Below are 24,930 nucleotides of genomic sequence, written 5' to 3' on the forward strand. Positions count from 1 at the left end.
TATTGGACTGTGATTGGTCCATATTTTTTTATGTTTTTCTTGTTATTGAAGAAAAATAATTAGAGTATTTTATTTTATTTTACTTAAAGGTCAGACTTAATGATGCAGAAAAAAAGTACAAAGATATTCAAGATAAACTAGAAAAAATTAGTGAAGAGACAAATGCCCGAGCTCCGGAATGCATGGCGTTGAAAACAGACGTCATCGCGAGGACGAGAGCCTTTAACGATGCCGAGGTGGGAGGAGTCTTCTAAATGCAATGACTGCTGTCTTAGCATTTCCTTGTCTGTTATTCTACCTGGATCAAAGTAAACATGTTTCATTTCCTCATTAAAAAAATGTTGTTTCAGCCCAGCAGTGGTGGCGCATGTCTCTAATCCCAGCATTTGGGAGGCACGGGCAAGCAGAGCTCTGTGAATTTGAGGTTACCTGGTCTGCAGAGTAAATTCCAGGACAGCCAGGGACCCAGAGAACCTCTGCCTCAAAAAATCTAACCAAACCAAATGTTTCAAGTGATCATGGGTATGTTTTGATGGAATGTGTATGTATTTCTACATGTTAACTAAAATATTTTTTTTTTTTTTGGTCAGGTTTTGTATAACCGTTCCCTAAATGAATATAAAGCATTAAAGAAAGATGATGAACAGCTTTGTAAAAGAATCGAGGAGCTAAAGAAAAGGTAGTACAGTAGCCTGGCATTTCCACAGTCGCCTCTCTGTAATGATTAGGCACCAGGAGTGGTGCATCTTCTGTATTGATGTTAATGAAAATTCGCCACAGTAACTTGTACTTTTAAATGGCATTTAGCCCATTTCCTACTTTTGTTTTATTACCCTCCTTAGCACTGATCAGTCTTTGGAACCAGAGCGCTTGGAAAGGCAACGAAGAATCTGTTGGTTGAAAGAAAAAGTACAGGCCTTGCAGGACCAGGAAAGTTCTGTCAATCAGGAGGCTGCACAATTCGAACAAGTCATAGAAAAGGACAAACAAGAACATGTCCGGATTAAGTAAGTTCACACCTTCCTCTTACTGAATATTGTGTAGTTCTGCTGTCAGTATGAGGAGAAAACAGCTCTTGTGATAGCAGTAAAGATCCTTTTGACTTGGTTTGTTTGAGTCAGATCACACTGGACTGGCAAGCTCACGGTCTCCACCTCAGAGATCACTGCCTCCGAATGCTGGGATTAAATACTGCGCCACCACACCTGAACTGCTGATAGAGATGTATTCCAGTTCTCCTTCTAAGACTTTACTTATGTTTTCACAGTCGGTGGGTTCTTGTTCCATTGCTATTGCAGCACCTGTAATGTGAGTTTTGAGGTCTGCTGGCTGCTTTTGTCTGGTAATTCAATTTGTAAATAAAATGAACCCACATTTTTCATGTAGTAAGGTTACTGGTTAACATGGAAATATGGACAAAACCCTAGTATTTTTGTATAACTTTGTACATAATATTTCCTTTTTCTGGTTTTATATTTTAGGAGAGAAGATATAGATGTGAGGCATACACTGAACTATAATCAGAGACAATTGAAAGAACTGAAAGATAGTAAAACTGATCGACTGAAAAGATTTGGTCCTCATGTTCCAGCTCTGCTGGAGGCAATAGACGACGCGTACAGGCGGAGACAATTCACTCATAAGCCTATCGGCCCTTTAGGTATTTGTCATTGTTCTTAATATTGTCATTAACTTGAGTTCTTAGTTATAGGAAGTATTCTGTTTAATGAGCTATCTGGTTGTGTATTAGCTTTGATTGAACTAAGGGGTTTGGGCAGTAGTGTGGGACAGATAGTCTGATATATATCATCTTGAGTTCTTAATCCTGATCTTCCTATCTCTGTCTCCTGAGTGCTGGGACTACAGGCATGTGCTACCACTTTTGGTTCACGTTTTTTAAACATAATGAGAAAATCACTTTAAATGCCTACCTTTCCTTTTGTTTTTTAGAACTAAAACTGAGAAGAGAAAGAGAATTTAGGGAAGGAATATTAGTAAGCCAACTTGTTACCATGAACACGTAATAAAGAGACAAAACAAAAGCGGCATTCCTCTCAGATTCGTGTGCTTCTTATAAATGTCTTCCTTCTCATTTGTTAACTTCATTTAAACAGTCTGGTCTCTAGTCCTCTCCTAGTTTCAAAGTCCATGCTAATGTGTTTTCATTTGTTTCTACGTAGGGTTTCAGAAACTTTTTAGTCATGTTCTTCTACGTAGTGATCTCTGTGTAGAAATATATTACTTAAATATTTATGAATCCTATATTTTTTTTTTTTATGTGTTTGTGTGTGTGGGTGGGGATCACTTTTAGGTGCTTGCATTCATCTGCGGGATCCAGAACTTGCTTTGGCCATTGAATCTTGCTTGAAAGGACTTCTGCAAGCCTATTGTTGCCATAATCATGCTGATGAGAGAGTACTTCAATCATTGATGAAAAAATTTTATCCGCCAGGGACCTCTCGGCCTCAGATAATTGTTTCTGAATTTCGGAATGAGGTATATGATGTGAGACTCAGGTAATCAGATAAATACTGTCTCTGGTTTTGCTTAATCGTGTGCACGATTAAAAAGGTATTTCATAGGATGCTTAAAGAGCTGTTTTCCTCTCATAGGGACAGTAAAGGTGAAAGAAAATAAATGTATTGAGTTCTAAGATTGAATTTTGATTTCTTGCTATCTTGACTTTCATAAATCTATATTTCTGTTTGTTTTGTAAGTCTGATGCTACCTGATTCATTTTTGAGTAGATTTGTATGCCAACATATAGTTGCCTTTGTTTCTTTCTAAGCATTAGTTAAATTTGTATCATAAGATATAGGTGTAATTCAAATGAGGGGGTCATTAAGTTGTTGTGGTTGGTCTTTTTTTTTTTTTCCTTTACTCTTTTGAGAGGCCAGCTACCCAGCTTCTAAATAAATTATGTGGAGTCTTAATATTACTTATAAATGCCTGGTCTTAGTTTGGCCATCTTTTGCCTCTGCTTTTACCTTTCTCTTCTGTGTATCTTGCTTTCACTCTTACTCCGTGGCTGGCTGTTTGGCCAGGTGACTGGCCCCTCTCTATCGTCCTCTCCTTGTTCTTGCTCCTCCTCTAGCTTCCTGAGCCGTCTTTTTTTTTTTTTTTTTTCCCAATTTATTCTCTCTGTTTGGAGCTCCTCCTATCCTTTCTCTTGCCTTGCTATTGACAGTTTAGCTCTATTAGACCAGTCAGGTCTTTTAGACAGGCAAAGTAACACAGCTTCACAGAGTTAAACAAATGCAACATAAAAGAATGCAATACTTCTTTGCATCATTAAAACCAATGTTCCACAGCATAAACAAATGTAACACTTCCCAAACTAATAATCCACAACATTAAGTCATGTGTTAGTGAGATTGGGAACATGGTTTACTAGTCCTTTAAGTAATGAATTCGTCTAAGGACAGAAACGCACCTGAACTGGTGGCCTACTTGCCTGATGGGGTCCAGATAGGGAAGTTGGAAGCTGTTCTACAAAGCTCTGTGAGGGAGAATGCCTCCTTATGCCTGTTGTGTTGTTTGTTTTAATGAAGGGTTTATTTCATTTTTAACTAATGGGATAGGGCGTCTTGAGGTGTGTACAGATGAGTACAGTTCCCACCGAGCTATAAAAGGGGCATTTGATTCCCTGGAGCTGTAGTTAAAGGTTGTGAGCTATTTGATGTCAGTACTGGAGTCCTCTGCAAGAACAGTAAGCACTTCAGCACTGAGCCACCTCTCCAGTTCCCTATTCGTCCTGAACAGTTGTGTCGACTGCTCTGTGATTTGCCATGGGGCCAGGTGTCGGGGAATGCTTATCACTGCCTGGCTGACCTGGTGCTTTCCAACCCGATGTGTTTCCAGAGATAGCAATATATAGCAGCTCTGACTTACAGTATACTGTGGAAGGGTATGAAGGTGAACTAAGTTTGTGCAGTATGTTGCTAATTTTCATTGGGGGGGGCAGATAATACAGTTCATGTGCTGAGAATGAGGGCATTGCACTGGAGTTGTAGGAGGCTCGGAAATTATGCTGTTGAAAAGTCTAAACCAACTGCTGCAAATCACAGAGGAAGTTGACTGATACTCCACTTAAGATATACACCTATGGTAGCTGCATGGGGTTTTTGTTAATAATACGTCTTTATAGTTGTCAGTAAGAATGTCTTTACTAGACTAAAGTAGGTAAGTCTTTGAACGTGCAGGTGTGACAAGGAGGAGAGAAGCAGTTGAGGTACTGCTGAGAAATTATTTCGTAGAAAGTGGAGCCTGGGAGAAAATGTAGCTGGCTTTGTAAAATATTCACGCTTAGCAGGCAGAGCTTGAGAAAAAGTTTTGATAAGATTGAGAAATTATAGAAATTATAGTTTAATAAAACAGATGTGGGTGTTGGCAAAGTCATTGTGTTAGCTGGCATCAAGTCTAATGTGCTAAAGTACAAAGTTGTTGAAGTAGTGGAAAGATCTAAATTGTAGTATTTTTATTGTTGGCTGGCTATTGATAAGAGCCTTTTTGATATGATGGGAGTAGGTTTAATAATCTCTAGCTGACTTAAATGTACTGAAGAAGACTTGTGCATATGTGTGTTGAAGAGCTTATATAACAATGATACATTTTAATATAAAAAAGAACAACTATTGGAACATCAACTGTATCAGATACTTAAGATGCATTTTATTCATTTATGAAATGATTGTTGGTGAGTGAGTTTTCGGGACATGCTTGCCTCAGTAATGGGCTTGCAGCTGTGTCCACCTTTTTATATGGATGTGGTGGATTTGAACTCGTGTCCTCATGCTTGCAGATTAAGCATTGCTGAGCCATCTCCAATTCCATTTATTCTGTGAAATAGTTATTCGGCTATTTAAAATGTGTTTATATAAACTAACTTTTATGTTTGTGTACAGTTATAAAACAAATTATAACTGCTATAATCAGTTTTGAGCATGATGGTTGTGTGTCTGGGTTTAAATCAGTATTTCCAACTTTAAATTCTAGCCTGCCACTTAAGTATCTTTAGGATGTTAGGGAACTTAACTAAGCTCTCTGAAGCATCCTCATCACAAAAAATAGAGAGGATATGTTATAGTGGTTGTTAGGACATTACATGAGCTTGTATTTTTTTTTTTAGGTGCTTAGAGCAGTGTCTTCACACACTGTTTTAGTGTACTTGTTCAATAAATAAATAAATCTCTTACAGACATGTCTACAAATTACTAGATATTTCATATTCTCTCTCTATAGTCTACTTACCCATTAAATTGCACAATTTTGCTCTTTTTTTTTCTGTTTAAAGTTTGTTAAGTTGCCCTCCCCCTGTGTCTTCTAGAGCTGCTTACCATCCGGAGTTTCCAACTGTTCTGACAGCGTTAGAAATAGACAATGCTGTTGTTGCAAATAGCCTGATTGACATGCGGAGCATAGAGACAGTGCTGCTTATCAAAGTAAGGCAAATGAGTCAAAATCTTCATAACTGAATTTTTTCTTAGATATGTGTCTGTTTTTTTCATCACATGGGAAAATCTATAGGATAATATAGAGTTGTTTGTGCAGTTTGCTCCCCAAGAGCCCTATTATTTTGGGGTATTTGTAAAGTATTTCATAAATACATTATTATTTTGAGAATTATTTCCATGTTTAAATAAAAATACTTAAATTTTATTACCAGTAGATAAAATTTTGAAGTATATCCATGAGAAATACCTTGACAGTGTTTTAATAATTACTTTTCTTTTCTATTCTAGAATAATTCTGTAGCTCGTGCAGTCATGCAGTCCCAAAAGCCACCTAAAAATTGTAGAGAAGCTTTTACTGCTGATGGTGATCAAGTGTTTGCAGGTCGTTATTATTCATCTGAAAACACAAGGCCCAAGTTTCTAAGCAGAGATGTGGATTCTGAAATAAGGTTTGATTAAGTTTATTTTCCCACTGTTCTCCTTTGGATTCCATTTTCTTTAATAGCCTTCCCATAGGGATTCTCTCAGGGAAGTATTGTGATTTATCTAAGTGTTTGGTCTTAAAAGTTTATTTCACTTGATGTGGAATTTAGCATGTTTTGACAGTGATATTGAGTACCAAATACACAGAATGTCCTCACCAGCTGATCTGCACAGTGCCACCTGTCCACAAGCTGCAAGCGCACTGGACAGAGTGGGAACTAGTGCTTGCTTGGGCACACGTGTACTGAAAAGACTAGTCCACTCTTGTGAAAGGATGGATTAGAAATTTGAAGCAGTCCATGGGGAAGAAATGGAGCTGGATTGCTGCTCACTATTAGGTCACAGTGTTTTTTTTTTTTTTTTTTTTTTTTTTTAAGCAAGAGTTCAGCGTGCTGAGCTACATTCAGACATAACCTTCCTCATTTGTCTCATATATAGACATTGTTTGAGAAAACAAGAAAGAAGATCAGTTGACACAGCTATAGGCCTAGGAGCTGAGCGGTGGTGGCACATGCCTTTAATCACACCTGGGAATCAGAGGCAGGCAGATCTCTCTGAGTTCAAGGCTAGCCTGATCTACAAGAGCTAGCTAGTTCCAGGACAGGCTCTAAAGCTACAGAGAAACCCGGTCTCGAAAAACCAAAAGCAAAAACATAGGCCTAGGAAAATAAGGCTGGTAGAGAAGATAAGTTGAAAAGTTAAATAAGGAGGGGGAGGTGGTAGTGTATGTTAGTCAAGGGATTGATGGGAGGAGGCAGAGAGGCAGGTGGATCTCTTGAGTTTAAGGCCAGCTAAGTCTACAGAGCGAGTTCCAAAACAGCCAGAGCTACACAGAGAAACCCTGTATCCAAATAGAAAAACGAAACAAGAAATTGAGAAGTTAAAAGACCTTGCCTGGAGGCTGGAGAGATGGCTCAGAGGTTAAGAGCACTGATTGTTCTTCCAGAGGTCCTGAGTTCAATTCCCAGCAACCACATGGTGGCTCACAACCATCTGTAATGAAATCTGGTGCCCTCTTCTGGCCTGCATGGATACATGCAGATAGACCACTTTATAAAATAAATAAATAAATCTTAAAAAAATTACAAAAAGAGTCATGCCCTTAATTATAGAGAGGTTTGCAAAAAAGAAATTTTGGTATCATTGTTATCTTGAGTCCCAACTAAACTAATTCCCTTTGGTGATAGGTTAGGCTTTAGTTAATGATTTAATATATGTTTATAGTAAATTGGCTTAAGATAAAGATCTAGTGGTGGTGCTATCCTTGCTGCTTGTGAGACTGAGGCGGAAGGATCATTGGTTTAGCAGAGACCTGGCTACCATGTGCGAGGTCTCAGATTCACCCTCCAGCACCACAAAAGAAAGGAAGGAGAGGGAAAGGAAGGGCATCTGAAAAAACTGAGCCAAAATCAAAGGATTCTAGATCCTAAGTGACTTGCAATGTAAGGAAATGAGGGCTTTGTTGCAGTTTCTCATTTTCAGATGCTAAATAGTTTTCATGTGATTATTAAAGTAGCATGAAGTCATTAGAAGGTTTTGGTAATTTTAAATAAAATTTCTTGATTAGTGTAGGAAAAGGTTGAGGAGAAAAAAAAAACCACTAAGTGAATGTTGTGACACTTGGTTTAATTTTTCATCCCAAAGCAGTCCCGTTAGGAAAGCACACATGATGTGTGAGTAGGCTCTTAGGGCCTGTGTGTTGTTGAACTGCATGATGAAACTGTTCGATAGGCAGTGCTGAAGTAGCCTCCAGAGTTTGTGCTTTCATTTGTTCCTTCAAACAACACTACTTAGTGCTTGCCAAATGTGCTAAGGAGAGGTAGGTAGTTTATACGAGGTTGGTACTGTGGAAACCAGCAAAGTGCAGTGCTCAGTTAGAGACTGAGGATCACTATTTGGTTGGAGTACATTCATCTCACACAAGCAGCTTGTATACTTAGCTCATGTTCAGCATGTCTTAGGGAACAGCTTTTCTTTGTTGTATGTAAACTAGTAAAGCAGAACACTGAAACTATAGCTCCATTGCTGCAAAGAGACCTTTAATGGGTTTGGCTTCTGCCTTCCTTGTTTTCCATCTCTGTGTCCTCTTTTCCCTCCACTCCTTACATATTCCTAGCATTTGTTTTTCTTAAACAAGAATTGTTAAGCTGTTCTTTTCAGTCTTCTGTCCCCACCAACTGTGTGTTTGTGCATTCGTGCTCCTGTGCTCTACCCAGCTGACCTAGCTGGTAAAAACATTCTTCCAGAACAACATTTGCATTCCTATAGTTGTGAGGACATAAAGTATCTTGTCCTATTCATATTTAATGTTGCATATAGTCTGGTTGTCTTTTTTTATTGAGGGACTGAATCTTTGTCCTGTTTCTGCCTCTACCTACCTCCATGCATAATTCCTGAAGAATAGAATTTGTACCTAATATTTGTTAATCAAATAAGTAAAACTTATGTTTAGATGATCTTTTGACATTTCTGCTAGTTTTCACTAATAACTTAGTAGCGTCATAAAATTATTTGATAGGGTTTGATGGAATAGGGTTTTGTAACTAAGCTATTACAAACAAACTTTCCTTGTTGTAAAAGAGCAAGGAATCTAATAAAAGAGTTTTTTTTTCCCTCTTTTCTATCAAGTGATTTGGAGACTGAGATTGAAAATAAAAAGGCCCACATAATAAATCTTCAGCACCATTTGTCTGCCCTTGAGAAGGATATTAAAAGAAATGAAGAACTTCTTAAAAGGTGCCAGCTACATTATAAAGAAATAAAGGTAACAAAAATAAAAATAGCCTTTGGTTTTTCTTAACCATTTCAAAGTTAATTGTATAATTTTGTCATTCATTTTCTCAAATATTTTGGCCTCAATCCCCTTTGTATTCTTAGGCATAAACTTTCTTTTATGGGTTGTATTAATTAGAGTTTCTATTGCTGTGGTAAAAGACCATGACCAAAAACAAATTGGGGAGGAAAGGTTTTGTTTCCAGTTTAAAGTTCCACATCACAGTCCATCATTGGAGGAAGTCAGGGCAGGAACACAAGGCAAAATCATAGGAGCAAGAGTTGATGCAGAAGCCACAGAGGAGTATGCTCACTGTCTTTCTCCTCAGGACTTTCTCAGCCTGTTTCTTAGAACATCCAGGACCACCAATGGTGAGCCGGGTCCTTTTATATTAGTGACTAACAGGAAATTGCACTACAGACTGGTCGGAGCATTTTCTTAATTAAGATTTCTTACAGATTATCCTAGCTTGTGTCGAGTTGAAAACTAGACAGTACAAGTGTGTTGTTGTATCTTAAAGTTGGTTTTTTTTTTTGTTGTTGTTGTTGTTTCTTTGTTTGTATTGCCTTAGCTGTCCTAGAATTTGCTTTGTGGACCAGGCTGGCCTTGAACTCACAGAGAACCGCAGGCCTCTGCTGTCCAAGTGCTGTGATTAAAGGCACTATCACTGCCCAGTAGTACTTAGAAATGAAAACAAAGTTTTGGTTTTTTGATCTGTACAGTTATAAGGTACCTGTAAATTTGAGAGGAAGCGTTGATAAAAATGGTGGGCAATATTGCAGTGCTTTTCTGAAAATACTTTTGACTGCATGGACTCCCAGATCTCCCAGGGACTATTTGGGTCTTTGAGAAAGACACTGTATTTCTACAGTAATCTTTCAATATTTTGAAACATTTGTTACTTTAGAGGAGCATTTTCTCTCATAGACTGAGTAGTGTGGTTATTTGGAATGCTAAGGTAGATTTCTTCTGTCTTCTCTGCATGGCTGTGGGCTAGCAGTGAGAAGGATTGTGGTAGAATGGGAAGCACTCTCACCTGGTTGTGGAGGAATACAGATGTCTCCTTTGTTGACTGCTGCACCCTGCTGTGGGATAAGCATAATAGAGCTTCATAGTTTAATAGAGTCTTCCAAGGACTTCGGTTTTTGTTAAATTCTAAATACTTCCTTTTTAGATGAAAATAAGAAAAAATATTTCTGAAATTCGGGAACTTGAGAATATAGAAGAACACCAGTCTGTCGATATTGCAACTTTGGTAAAATGCTTTTCTTCCATTTAAACGTTAAAGGATAAAACTGTAACTTAGCTTTTTGGCTCACAAGTGTCACCTTTTTTTCCTTTTGATTTTTGTGGTTTTTTTTTTTTTTTTTGAGGCAGAGTTTCTCTGTGTAAGAATCCTGGCTGTCCTGGAACTCACTTGTAGACCAGGCTGTCCCTGAACTCACTGAGATCCGCCTGCATCTGCCTCCTGAGTGTTGGGATTAAAGGTGCTCTGCACCACTGCCCTGCTCTTCTAACACATACAGAACACGTTAGCAAAGCGTGTGCATCTGAACAGTGTACTGAGAGCTCTGCTTCTCAGAGAAGCGCCTGGCTTTCCCTGTGACTGGGGTCTGAGGGAGGTCAGGACTCCTTTCCAGTCAGTCAGTCAGGGTTGAGCTTGGATTTCTTTTTCCAGGTTCATATTCCATCTCATTTTTTTTACATGTTTTTTTATATTTAAGTTTTCTAGCCTTTTGTTTGTGACATCCAGTTTCCCCTTTTCTGGAGCACAACAAAGCAGCACGTGACTCATGTCCTACATGATGACTGGCAGCATGTTACGTACAGTAAGCGTGAGCAACAGCTCTGATTCCTGCGCTGCAGAGCTTTTGGCTAATGAGGATTGTTGAGTTTTATTAGTAGTCTTGTTTCCTTCCGTATATTCATTTATTTTATTGATAAACTACCTTTTATAAAAGCATAGGTTATATTTTAATTTTTTTTACTTAGCCAATACCATATTGTCACAAAATAAATACTGATTTATACAAAGTACATTTTGAAAGGAAGCTAGTAGATGGGATGTCATACTTTTGTTATAGTTTCAAACAGAACATTATTTTACTTGATTGAAATACAATTCCTTCCTTCTTTTGAACTTTTTTGCCCTACCTTGTAAATTTCTGTTTAAGCACGAAAGGGCTTCATTTGTTTGTTTTTTATCGTAGCTCTGATTTTTCCTGTTGTCCTTTCTCAGAGTATATGTATATATATTGTTGTTGTTGGATAACTTGTATTTAACTCTGTGTTCTTTAAATTTTATCAGGAAGATGAAGCTGAGGAAAATAAAATAAAAATGCAGATGGTTGAGAAAAATATGGAGCAACAAAAAGAAAACATGGAGAATCTTAAAAGTCTAAAAATTGAAGCAGAAAACAAGTACGATACAATTAAACTAAAGATCAACCAGCTGTCAGAGCTGGCGGATCCACTGAAGGTATCTGCGGTTCTGTCCTGTCTCAGCCTCTCACCAACAGACTCGGAGAGCCTCACTGTTTAGTTGTAAATAGAAACAGAACTTGTTGAATTAAGCCAGTTATTACAGAACACTCTACTCTTGACTTTAGAAAAATGAATAATTGGATCAAAACCTCTTTGTCTTCCAGAAGCAGCAATGGTAGAGGTGTCTTTGAATGCTTGTTTCAGTCCCTGCTGGAATCTTCCCACCTTAACTTAGTTATTCATGAATTAGCAGCTGTGAAAGTCAGCTCGAAATAAATTGTTATTTAAGCTGTTGATCAGCAGTTAGATTTGAGACTGATTTCTTTGATGCGTTTTGAAACTAGGGTCTCTCTGTTTTATTAACGTCTTGAACTAGGAGGTTAGTCGTCCTCTGCCTCCCGATTGGTAGGATTAGCAGCATGTGCCATCACACATGGCTTGGGCTGATTTCCTTTGACTTTTATTTTAAGCATATACTATTTGTGACTATATTTAGGGAAATAAAGTGAGGTGAATTAAATTAAACTAATTAATTATTTATATATATATGAATTAATAAACTGAATTTCAGTCCTTATGGTAATTTTGCTATCCTGCACCTTATTGTTAATGCCATGCTAATGAATAATTCTGTTTTCAGAATTAGAAATTTCATTGATAAAGCACGGTTCACTGGCAAAGTTTTCGTTTTTCTTCATATAAAAAATACTATTGGCTAAGATAAAAAAAATAAGAAAAGATAGGTCCTAGAGGAAATAAGTATCAGCCTACAAAGTACCCAAGAATGAAAAATAAGACAAAGTTAGTATTTTGCCTTAAAATAAGGAATGAAACTTTAAATGTCAGAAATTTGAATAGGTAAAATAAAATTTTGGTCTCAAGAATTGCAACAATGAAACTATAATAAAGTAAAGTAACATTGAAAATCTTACACAGGTAAAAGAATTGAACAGGGTCACTCAAAATATTAATAGTGATGTGCTAAAGCAGAATAGAAGAGATTAGCAGATAAAATATTTGCCCAGGAGATTTAAAATTAGAAAAGAATGAAGAACAAACCGTGTTTTGGGCTTATTTGCTCTTGATCTGTTTGTTTGCGACAAACTCAGGACTTTCTTGTGCTAGCAATGCGGGCACGGTACCCCTGAGCTTTCCCTCTCTCTGTCTCTAGTGCTCTAATTTCTATTTTGAATTCTCTGTTCTTAATTAATACCTAAGGTCCAGCAAACAATGGAATTGGGAGTTCTTAAGTTCAATAAAAGGCATTAAGAATTTCTTTATCTTTGCCTTGCCTTCAAATTGTTGTAAGGTAGGAGCTTAGTTCTTTGGTAAACTTGCTTGTAATCAAATACTAGCAGGAGATTTTTCCTCCTCCTCAGAATGTCATACCAGCTGTCAGTAACAAAGCCAAGATGATTTTCAAACAAAATAATTGAATTCCTAAGACTCCCACTGTAATATGTTAGCAGCTGCCAAATATAGTGAACTTGGGAGTATACTGAGTGTTAGTCAGAGGTGTCGTGGGGAGGTAGTGAGTGTACTCACAGGGAACTTGGTGTATAGGTTTTTTTCCCTTGCTAAAAACTGCAGTGGGCACTTTATCAGCTAAGTTGTCCCCTGTTCCCAGAGCCCCAGACCACCCACCTTTCTTTATAGATTATATTGTCTTTATTGAAACAGGATGAATTAAATCTTGCTGACTCTGAAGTGGATAGTCAAAAACGAGGAAAGCAGCATTATGAAGATAAACAGAAAGAACATTTGGATACCTTAAATAAAAAGAGAAGAGAACTGGACATGAAGGAAAAGGAGTTACAGGTTAGCCAATGGTTTGATTTGCTTTTCTCTCTCTCTCTCTCTCTCTCTCTCTCTCTCTCTCTCTCTCTCTCTCTCTCTCTCTCTCTCTCTCTCTCTCTCTCTCTTTCTCTCTCTCTCTCTCTCTCTCTCTCTCTTTCTCTCTCTCTCTCTTTCTCTTGTTATTTTGTTTTTTTTTTTTTTTTCGAGACAGGGTTTCTCTGTAGCTTTGGTGCCTATCATGGAACTAGTTCTTGTAGAACATGCTGGCCTCAAACTCAGAGATCTGCCTGCCTTTGCCTCCCGAGTGCTAGATTAAAGGCGTGCGCCACGACCACCCAGCTCTTGATTTGCTTTTTTCATTTCAAATTATTTTATCTACAACTTGAATCATTAAAATTTTTGTAATTTTAGTATTTGTTATTTTTACTTTTTCACTGAAATAGATTTTTTCATACAATATATTCTGATTATGGTTTCCCCTCTCCCAGTTCCTCCCAGATCTTGCCCACATTTTTCACCATAATCTACACATTTTCTTTCTTATTACAAAATAGAGATCTAAAAATAATATTAAAAACAAGGGAACCAGAATAGGACAAAACAAATAAATAGAAGAGAAAAAATGCAAACATGTACAGATGCTAAGACACACATTATCACACACAGAAAGCCCATAAAGACAAAATCAGAAACCATAATGCAAAAGATCTGTTTCTTGGTGACCATCTGCTGTTGGGCATGAGATCTGCTCTTTAAGTGTGGTTTGTATACCTAGTGAAAGTCCGTTGGGAACTTCATTTGTGGGCGTTAGCATTTGGAGACAGCTTTTGGGTTTATGTTGGGTCTTTTGTCTCAGCAGTGGGATTCTTTGCAGGTTCTGTACGTGTTAGCACAGTTTGTGAGTTCCTGTGTGTGTCAGTCCTGTTGTGTCTGCAAGGCCTTGCTTTTTTGCTGTTCTCTATCCCCTGTGGCTACTCCTACAGTCTTTCTGGCTCTTCTGCAGAGTTCCTGAACCCTGAAGGTAAAGTTTTGATGGAGATATCCCAGTTAGAATGGAATGTTTGAAGCTCCCCCTTCTCTGCACATTGTCTGGTTGTGGGTCTTTATTTGTTCCCATTTGTTGTAGGAGGAAACTTCTCTGATGATGACTGAGCAAGGCACTGATCTACGAAAATAGCAGAATGTTGTTAGAAGCCATTTTATTGCTATGTTCCTTTAGCATAACAGAAGTATTTCGGTTTCCCATAGATAGTCTGTGTCCTATCTAATCTTAGGTACTTGGCCACTGGCCAGTGCAGTGTGTGGGTTCCATCTCACGGAGTGGGCCTTAATTCTATTCAGATAGTGATTAGTTAACTTCCTCTTCTGTGACATCATTTTACCAATGTATCTTGCATGAAGGTCACTAATGTAGATTGAAGGGTCTGTATAGTGTTTACATTGGGGCTTACCTTTCTCCTCTGGTAGTGTGTGTAGAGTGCCTTCCAGTACCAGGAACACTAGTTAGTTGAGGTGAAGGCTCTGGGTAAATAACAGTTAGACTTCTCCATGTTCAGTGATTTTCTTTCCTTCTTTTTGTAGATGTTGTCTTCAGCAAGTAGGTCCATCAGTTGTGGAGAGTTGGCAATAGCCTGGGTTTGGAGGTTTCCAAGGAGCCCCTTAACTATAAAGTAACAAGCTTCCATATGAGGTTTCCATACATAATTCATTTTGGTTAGTTTTATCTTCCCCTGTTCTCCCATATCTCTCTGCTCCTTATACTCTGGTTTTCAGCCTTCCTTCCATTTTGCTATGTTGTCTTTCCTACTTGCTTCTTATGAGCCTTTTTCCCCCAATGTCGTGTTTTTAGAAAAAAACAAATTGTCTTGAGTTTTTGTTTTCTACAGAGAAACAGGTACTTTGTAAATTAACAAAATGTAAGGACCTAATTATTTCCACTGTGTCTTGGTGCTTGAGAACGTGGCTCTCTCATTAGGTATTTCTCTTTAAGTGCATGCCACTGAATGTCAGGACTATGCCTCTGCATCACTGGGGTGTGTGCTGGCAGGGCTTAACTCCTGCCAGCTGTGCCTGTTCATAGCTAAGCAGCCACTGTGTTTTTAGGGAATAAATTGAAGACAGTCTTGTAGCCAGAAGAGGTAGATTCCCTCTTTGCTTTATGTTGTAAGGAAAATGAGTGGAACTCTTAATCTGTTCCCATATTTGTTCCAAACATTATACAGTACATTATGATAAAAAAATAGATACTGTATGAGAAAATACTTGAATTTCTTTTTCATTGCATATAAACAAGATGGTCTGTGTTTTCCATCCCTCTGTTCTTCAGAGTACATCTTAAAGATGGCACATTTCTAATGACAGGGAAATTTATTTCTTCAATGTAAAACCATGGAGAAAAACATTAATATGAGTTGGAGAGCTGGTTGAGCAACTAAGAGCATTTATACTATTCCTCCACAGGACCTGAATGTGCTTTCCAGCACTCATGTCTAGTGTTCACAACTGCTTGTAACTCCGGCCCAGGGGAGATGCAACATCTCTGGCCTCCACAGGCATCTACACACACACACACACACACACACACACACACACACACGCACATATACCTATATATGTGTGTATGTATGTATATGCACGTAAATATGCATATATCTCTCTCTATATATATATATATACATACACATTAGTAAGGAGGTTTGCTTGTTGGTTCCCGGCTGCCCAGCTAGCTTAGAGCCGAAATAATCACACAGAAACTATATTATTTAAAACATGGCTTCGCTCATTAGCTCTGGCTTCTTATTAGCTAACTCTTACATCTTAACCCATTTCTATTCATCTGTATATCACGATGACGCCATGGCCTACCACCAAAGTTTCAGCACATCTATCTTGGGGCAGCTCCATGGCATCCCTTGACTCTGCCGCCCTTCTTTCTCACAGCATTCAGTTTTGTCTTCCCCACCTACCTAAGTTTTGCAGTTTCTTTAATCATTAATGGTATTTAAGCATACGGAGGGAAATCTCACATCATATATGTAACTAAATATATTAAATCTTTGAAAAACCACTGATAGTAAATATATGCCTTAAATTTAAGTTCATTTTACTTTGCATGCTTTAGCAGAGTTAGTACAATGAATTATCATAACAAAGAAGTTTTTAAGATCTAAATATCTTTTCTTAGGAGAAAATGTCACAAGCAAGACAGATATGCCCAGAACGGATAGAAGTAAAGAAATCTGCATCAATTCTAGACAAAGAAATTAATCGGTTAAGACAAAAAATACAGGCAGAACATGCTAGTCATGGAGATCGAGAAGAAATAATGAAGTAAGTGTTTCTAATTTTCTACTTTAGTGTAATATCCGTGGATATTATTAAGACTGAATCATTTTATATGTAAATTTAATTTGGATGAAGTTTACCATCAATATGTAATTGTACTGAAGTAGTGTGTTAGATGGGCATTACTATCAACGAACAATACCTTATTACTAAATTATGGAATGACATTTTAGCATAAATACAATTTATGTTATAAGAATCATATGGACAGGAAAATATTAAGTTTCATAAGTGATCCAGAACTGCAAGTCAGAATAATTAGAAGCTGTTTTCCATATGCATGAAACAAATGCAATTAGTCAGTCACTAATAGTCTAGGTCATTGATGTCTCATTGAAATGGGTGTTCTTTCATTACTGATAAAAAGGAAGGCTTTAAGAGAATTAGAGGACTGTTGTCTACTGCCATGACTGAGCAATCATCGAATCTTCTTTAGCCTTCTCCATTTACATAATGCGTACAATTATGATAACTTAGAGTTTGTTAGGAAAATTAAATGAAAGAATCTATAATAAATAAAACCTAGAGGAAATGTAGCATATGGTTGTTCAAGCTTTTCTAAAAAGCATTTCATCAGTATGAATCAAAATGCTTTGTGGAATATTTGTTGTAATTTTAAAAGAGTTACTACTTTTATATTGTAATGTGAGAAAATATACCAAGCCCCTATCCCCTTATAGGTATTATTTTTTTTTTTTACAAATGAAACATTAACAATAGTACACATCTCTGAAGAATGGCTAAAGATTAGTAAAATAACAGCTTTTCTACAAAATCCCTTTTTATATTACAAAAGGCTGAGAAGGGGTCCAGCAAGTGAAAGCACCAGATGCCAAGCCTGGTGGCCAGAGTTCAATTCCTGGGACCCATTAGTTAGGAGGGAACTGACAACATTGGGTACCTACTAACCTCCACATGCAGGTGCACACAATAAATAAGTAATTTCTAAAAGCAAGTTTGAAAAAACAAGTAATCTCAGCTTCATTTTCAAAACAATGGGGAGAAAATCAGACTATTAACTTTCTGGAGGCAGTATATCACACTTTTTAAAAAAATTATAAACTCCATTATTTGGATGTGGATGCCACTCAATAGTATATACTTGCCTATCATACTAAAGGCTTCGGCTTTGCTTCTCAGTACTGCATCATGTATACATTATGTATATATGTATCTATGAATGAGCTGGAGAGGGGAGTGACTCTAACATTCTTGCTGTGCAGTCAGTGTCCTGAATTAGCCAGCATCAGTCCTCAGTGGGCCAGCCAGACAATTAGGTAAGGTTTAGATGTAGTGAGAGTGTGTCAGCCTGTTGATTTTCTTCTATTGTGGCAGTTTTGAGTAAGTATGCCTTCCTTACCTCGCTGATCTATGTTGTTTAGAATGAAGGGGTTTGGATACTGACCTTTTGTCCCTTTGTTCCTTGTTGACATTGTTAGTAAGAAGACCTTCTGGTGTGACCTTTTATCTTTAGAAAGTGTCAGTTCACTAGTGTTTTCTGAGATCCGCCGCCTTTGAGCCTTACCTGGATACTTAACCATCCCATCTCACTGCATTTTCTCCTTTACCCCTCACGCTTGCATGTCGGTCTCTGGTAGCATTCATTCCTTGTGGGAACATGCTTTGACTAGAGAGTAATGGAGTCACTGTTCCTAGGGGCTCTCAACACTACTCTTTTCCCTTCTTTCTCCAATAAAATATATTTGAAACTTTACTTGTATGTTTGTATTTATTTACTGAATATTTTATTCATAAAATAGGCAGTACCAGGAAGCAAGAGAAACATATCTTGATCTGGATAATAAAGTAAGAACTTTAAGAAGGTTCATTAAATTACTAGAAGAAATAATGACTCATAGGTACAAAACATACCAACAGTTTAGAAGGTAAGTGCATTTGAAAGGTATATCTCTTTTTCTTTTCACATTATTCTATATGAATAATAAAATCATTAGCTCTTTCCTCAAGTTCAGCAGTATGAGATACTGTGGGTGCACGATCCACGTTTAGAAACTGTAGTTGAATCAGAATACTTTGAAAGGACCTTAACAACAAGCTGGCCCAGCTTTTCTACTGTTAGGTATCCTTTACTAGATAGCTCTCAGATGCTTGATTGCCCAGGAGGGTGTTTTGAGTGAGAGCTTAGTAGTACTGGAGCAATTGATTTTACTCTTGGAAATTGTATGTTACTAAGGGAGATTGGAGGGGCCTCTTAAGACACTATCTCAGTTGCTTTACCGAGATCTACTAGAATGGTATAGTTCCATGATTATAAACCTTTCTTTTTTTTTTTTTATTTACTGCAGTGTCTAGTGTTTATAACTGTGCTTGAAATATAGCTGGTACTTGATATATATAGGTTGAATAAATACCCAAGGAAACAGGCTATTAAATAACATACATATGGTACTTTGAAAGAAAATGTCTTCCAAAGGGAGTGGCACTATAGGTGTGGCTTTGTTGGACTAGGTATGCTGTTGTTGGGGGAAGTGTGTCACTGCAGGCTTTGAGGTCTTATGTGCTCCAGCCATATCCACTGTCTCAAATCACTTCCTGTTGCTTGTGAGTCAAGATGTAAGAACTCTGAGCTCCTTCTCTAGCACTACGTCTGCCTGCATTCTGCCTTGTGTCTCGCCATAATAGGCTGAACCTCTGAACTATAAACAAGCTACCACAATTAAATGTTTTCCTTTATAAGAGTTGCTGTGGTCATGGTGTCTCTTCAGAACAATAGAAACCCTAACTAAGACAATACTCAAAGATTCATGCTCTTTCAGGAGTAAATAGATCCCCTGCTTACACCACAAGAAGCCTGGGGTGGGTTGGGGGGAATAAAAACTGGCAGGGAGATTATAGAGGATATAGCTTTTAATATTCTTATCCCGAGGCAGCTGTAATTCTTTTTACCTCTGTTTTCCCCATATAGTCCCTCAGTAATGCTTCTTACTTGTCTATATATACCAATTTTTATGATCTTGTGTTTGTGTATAGTGCGTGTACATATGTGTGTGGAGGCCTGATATTGATAACAAGTGTGTTTCCTTAATCCCACTCCACCCCCCGAACTTGAAGCGATCTGAGCCTATTTACTCCCCACCCCCCAGTGCTGGAGTTACAGCAGCCTGAGACTATGTGGGGCTTTTTATATGACGTCTAGAGATCCAGTCTCAGATCTTTACACTTTAGGGGGCAATTCAATAACTGTACCATCAACTTCCTAGGAAAAAAAGTGCATGAAAATATACCTAGCTGTTGTATATATATAGAAATTCAGAGGTAGTCTTAAGTTTTTTTATGTTTATCATTTGGCATGTATGTATGTGTGTACTGTACACTGTGACCTGGCATATGGAGGTCAGGACAGTTTGCAAGAGTTCATCTTTTCCTTTCATCACATGTCCGGATTGAGCTTAGGAGCCAGGTTTAGTGGCAGTCACCTTTACCCATCTTACTGGCCAGTAAGTACGGCTTTAAAGATAAAATGTTCCATCATAGTCTTGGACTACAGTAAACTTTGAAATGCATGTGTATAGTTGTTGGCTTTTTGTTTGTTGTTTGTTTGTTTTTGTTTTTCAAGACAGGCTTTCTCTGTGTAACAGTCCTAACTGCCCTGGAACTAGCTCTGTAGACCAGGCTGGCCTCTAACTCAAAGAGATCACCTGCTTCTGCCTCCTGAGTGCTGGAGTTAAAGGTGTGCACCATCACCGCCTGTTACTAGTTGTTGAATTTTTAAAATAAGGTGTTTATAATGGACAGTTTAATCATGCGCATTTATGTACAGGGTGGCATTTCAGTACATGTACATAAATAGATACTATGCAAAGATCAGATCAGGGTCATTGGCACGACTGGTATGTCCTCCGCAGTCTTTGTACATCCTTCTGCTCTCTAGTGCTGTGCTCTCTAGGTTTGTGTTCCTCCTCAAATGCTAGGCTGCATGTAAGTGTACACTTGCTTTAGTCTTTGATGAGTAGTAATTTGGGGCCATTTGTAGGGCTCATCAGTTCATTTCCCATTTTTCAAAGATCATTTTGACTGGAACTGCCTTTGCTATTTGGTATCCAGACTGAAAACTCTTATTTCATGTATTTTGTCTGGGTTTTGAAGAGTTTTAGAAAAATAAGTGATATTTAATTTCCCTATTTTTATTTTGAATTTTAAATTTAAAATAAAGTTTCTGTTATGTACATGTTTTCCAGATGTAGTTTGTTTCTCTGTTGTTATAGAAGCTAACATTTAAATAGTCTCTGTAAAACTTGTGCTTTCTTGGTTTGGGTTCTTTTTCTTGTAGCTGGGACAAACACTGAGAAAAGCAGCTTAGAGAGGAAGTGTTTATTTCTGCTCACAGGTCAAGGAGGTAGGAATTTGAAGCAGCTGGTTATGTTGTATCCACAGGGGAAAAGCAAGAGTCAAGTGTGAATACATGCTGTTCGGCTCCCTTTTTACATTGTTAGCTAAGCATCCCGTGCTCAAGGAATGGTCTTACCTGCTTTTAGGCTGGCCTTAGTTAGCCCAATAAAGATAATCCATCACAGGTATGCTCAGGTTTGTTCCTCAGGTTATTCTGGGTTGTCACATTGACAAAACTAGCCATCACAGTGTATTACCTTAGTAGAGGCTTTAACACTGATGTGTTTTTCTATATTGTTTTCTCAGTTGTGGAAAGAGAACAAAAATGACCAACTTGTTAGAATCATTTCTCTCTACTCTCTAACCTTATTTTTGGACCGTTTATGATAGAAATCCTGTAAATGGAAGCAGTCCATACATTGGAGTATTGAAGGATGTTAATAGGGAGTTCCGGAATCCAGTTACCAGTGTTGAGGCAGTGAAAGAAACCAAGAAAACCCAGATTTCTCTGTCTTTGAGTTTAGAGAGTTAATGTAGTTTGAAGGGACATGGTCGATTGATAACCAGACCAGCTCAATACAAAAGATTTAGTTTTTAATAATTGAGGAAAAAGGGAAAACTTACACCACCAAAGATCCCGCGAATACCAGGAGTGTAGGGAACCAAAAAAAGGAGGAGCAAGTGCACCTGGATCTTTTTATTTGTTTTGTGTGGCCCCAGGGGGACACACCTTAAACAGCATGTGATTGGCTGAAGTTCCCCATCAGTAGTTTAGGATATGTAGGTGGAAACTGCCTATTTGTTTTCCTGATGCTCAGAGCCAAATAATCATACAGAAACTATTAATTACAACACTGTTTGGCCTATTAGCTCAGGCTTTTTATTGGCTAGCTCTTACATCTTGAATTAACCCATTTTTATTAATCTGTGTATTGCCACGAGACTTTAGCCTACCAGTAAAGGTTCTGGCAAGAGAAAAGCTTCCAGCAGAGGCGACTCTCTTTCGGCAGCTACATGGCATCTCTTTCGCTCCGCTTATTCTCATTCTCTCTCTCTCTCTCTCTCTCTCTGTTTTGACTTTCCGTCTGGCTTTACTCTGCTAAGCCATTGGCCCAAACAGCTTTATTTATCAAGCAATAAATACAACACATATACAAAAGGACATCCCACATCAAGGACAGGAAACAGTGAGGAGAAAGTCATGGGTATGTTGAGGAAATAAGGCTTCAACTCATTAATGAGTAGAGATGGTAAGAAAAATTGCCAGTTTTCTCTCACCCAGATCTTATTTTTTAAATACTGTGTCCTCATTAAAAGTAACCAAGATCTCATGGAAAGAAAGAGCCAATAGCAAACAGTATGGGAAAGGTATAGATAAGTCTCTTGTTATGGCTCACATCCCAGCCCTAACCACTCCTTCAAAGTGATGACAGAAGGTCTTAGGAGACAGTTTAAAAGGCTCTCATTGCCAAAATCAGGGACAGTCTGATGATCACAACAACTCTGTCCTGATAAAGAGAAAGGTAGATCAGTAAAGAACTCGATGGCTGGGGCCCAGCTCAGTCAATAGGTGCCTGCTGTGCAAGCGTAAGGACCTGGGTTTGAGTCCCTGTTCTGTGCCCCCACATAAAAGTTGGGCACAGAAGAGTCAGACATAGCAGTACATAGTTAGACTTTTATTACTGGGGAGGTGGAGATAGGAGGATCTCTAGGGCTCACTAAATATCAAGCCCCAGAGCTGAAGAGATGGCTAAGGGTACTGGTTCCTCTTCCAGGGTTCAATTCCCAACACCCACATAGCAACTTAAACCATCTACAACTCCAGTCACAGGGATCCATTGACTGCTGGCCTCCGTGGATACTGCATGTCTGTCGTGCACAGACAAACATGCCGACAAAACACACATAATCATAATCATCTAACATGCATGCACACAGGAAAACCAAAGTGGATAGCACCAAAGAATGACAGGTGAGGTGGTTCACTGGGTCTTGCACATGTCCACATATACATATACACCAGAATCAAGAGGAAAAGAGAATTAAGGCAGCAGAAATTTCCTTAATAGTTCAGTGTCACCAGACAGTGGAGCAGAAATGATGAGGCTTATAGTGTACCGACAAGAGACAAAACATTCCCTTAACCTTCTTTCCACTGTGAAGTTGGGGGGACAGACAGGCAGATAAAAAAGATGAATATTTACTTACCTTGGTGTCTCTAAAGCTTAATTTCTTTAAGGACAAGATTTGTCTTATGCCCGAGAGTAATAATACCTTGAATAAACTATTTGGGTGACTAATACATTCATATGGACTGGCTCTCATAATGGGGCATATTAAATGTAGACTATCTTTATTCATTTATAAATACTTGATTAAAAGTAATGAATTTGTTAAAATCCAGGACACAAATAAATATTAAAAACCTAGCGAAAATCATCTTAAATACACCTATTAAAATGGAGAGCTGTTGTCCAAGCGTTAGCATAGTTGTCTGTGTTTAGACCATGTCGAACATGCAGTTCTGTATTAATATGTGTCATATTTTATTTCAAGGTGTTTGACATTGCGATGCAAATTATACTTTGACAATTTATTATCTCAGCGGGCTTATTGTGGAAAAATGAATTTCGACCACAAAAATGAAACTCTTAGCATATCAGTAAGTATTTTGACCCCACATCTTTATTATTAGTTTTTTCTGTTCTTTTGATGAGACGTTGATCAACCTTATCCTATTAATCTTTAGAAAATAGAAATTTATTTCTAAGCTAAAGATGATCTGTGCTAGTATTTTTCACATTAAGTTGCTACTAATAAAGCTAGTAGCTTGGATTTTTTCCCCCAGTCACAATGTTATCTTAGGATGATAAATAGTTTTATTTTCAGTCTAACAAGTGTTAATCTTGTTTACTCCTGTTTAAGTTTTGCACAGCACCATGTAGGACATTATAGAAAGTCCATTGTCTGTAGTTCCACTGTGGGAAACCAAGAAGTTTCTACCTCGTAATTTAATTATCTGCTGTAGATAACTACCTTTGTAGATTCTGTGGTTGTGGAAATGTGTACAGAACATGTGGTATGTGGTATGGATTAACAATTGTATAGGAAGATAAAAAACAGCTTCTCACTTTAAATAGTAACTGTTGTCCTTGATACCATAATTTTATCCTTCTATTCTAATATTCACAGGAAATATTTGATATTTGTGGTGCCCTCGTCATTTAGAATCTCTGTATTTTAACCAAAATAGGAAATTGGCTTTGCCTTATTTATTTATTTATTTATTTATTTATCGCTTAAATTTCCACTGGTAAATTGTGTACACCATCTCTCTACCTACCATATTTGAGATCCAGTTATTTAAAGGTACAGATTTAAAAGTATGGGGAGGAATTAGGCCTATGGTTGGTGGGTAGTATGTCATGATAACCCATTGTTTTTACTGCAAAAGTACAAGAAATCCAAAGAAATTACAAAAATTCTATTTTTAAAGACATTGGAAAGCTGTGGAAGCAACAGCGACTAGATGAATTGAAATTCCAAGAAGTGGGAGAGCCTGTCCAAAGTAAGCTAATGTTGCTGGGTATTTTCCTTCCTGGAGACATTTGCTGATGTCAGAATTTTGGTGGTGAAGAGGACTAGGCAGCAGGGCTTGTGGAGTGATAGGCACATGACTATTTCAGTTCATTCTTGAGGGCCGAGGTTGTACATGGCTGGGCAAAGGCACCAGAGCCTAAATCTTAGTAAGACTATAAATCCACTCCAGGCCTGATTTCTCCCAGATTAACTGTCAGCCAGCCTTAGCATAGTATGTCCTAGTCATGGAAATTTGGCTCCACCTTTGTAGGCTATTATGTCGGCTAGCATATCTGTTTTTATGCAAAACATTAAGTATAAAGTAAAAAGACTTGAGTCCCTACCATATAGTTAGGAGTCAAGCAGGTTGTCCATGCTCACCATCAGTGTACCAGTTATTCTAGCCAAAGTCAAGGAACCAAAGAAAGGGATGATAAACGAAGTCAAATTCCTTATATTTATACCTTAACCAGGCCATCTAGATGATGAAATCTATATAACAAGGAACTAAAATAGTTAAATGCAACTAGCAGGGTTACAGAGGCAGTTAACATTCAAAAGTGAATTATATTTTTATATATAGCAGCATGATCAAAAACTGAAATTTGGGCTGGAGAGATGGCTCAGAGGTTAAGAGCATTGCCTGCTCTTCCAAAGGTCCTGAGT

General features: G+C 37.9%; 1 protein-coding gene across 4 annotated transcripts in view; it reads left to right on the plus strand.

The window, feature by feature from the left end:
• The window catches only part of Smc6 (structural maintenance of chromosomes 6), a 104,028-nt gene that overhangs the window by 69,553 nt on the left and 9,545 nt on the right, over window positions 1-24,930 (plus strand). For 3 of the 4 annotated variants that reach the window (XM_038318704.2, XM_038318705.2, XM_038318703.2), the window contains 14 exons: window positions 90-236; window positions 591-679; window positions 843-1,007; window positions 1,482-1,660; window positions 2,312-2,516; window positions 5,327-5,441; window positions 5,742-5,902; window positions 8,565-8,700; window positions 9,884-9,964; window positions 11,018-11,188; window positions 12,874-13,011; window positions 16,175-16,320; window positions 18,096-18,221; window positions 23,242-23,347. In XM_038318704.2, coding sequence (XP_038174632.1) covers window positions 90-236; window positions 591-679; window positions 843-1,007; window positions 1,482-1,660; window positions 2,312-2,516; window positions 5,327-5,441; window positions 5,742-5,902; window positions 8,565-8,700; window positions 9,884-9,964; window positions 11,018-11,188; window positions 12,874-13,011; window positions 16,175-16,320; window positions 18,096-18,221; window positions 23,242-23,347 — 1,965 coding nt within the window. The remainder of the gene's footprint in view (window positions 1-89; window positions 237-590; window positions 680-842; window positions 1,008-1,481; window positions 1,661-2,311; window positions 2,517-5,326; window positions 5,442-5,741; window positions 5,903-8,564; window positions 8,701-9,883; window positions 9,965-11,017; window positions 11,189-12,873; window positions 13,012-16,174; window positions 16,321-18,095; window positions 18,222-23,241; window positions 23,348-24,930) is intronic. The other variant, XM_038318706.2, reaches the window with a different exon arrangement.

The sequence above is a fragment of the Arvicola amphibius genome, chromosome 2 (assembly GCF_903992535.2).
Source record: "Arvicola amphibius chromosome 2, mArvAmp1.2, whole genome shotgun sequence".
NCBI lineage: Eukaryota > Metazoa > Chordata > Mammalia > Rodentia > Cricetidae > Arvicola > Arvicola amphibius.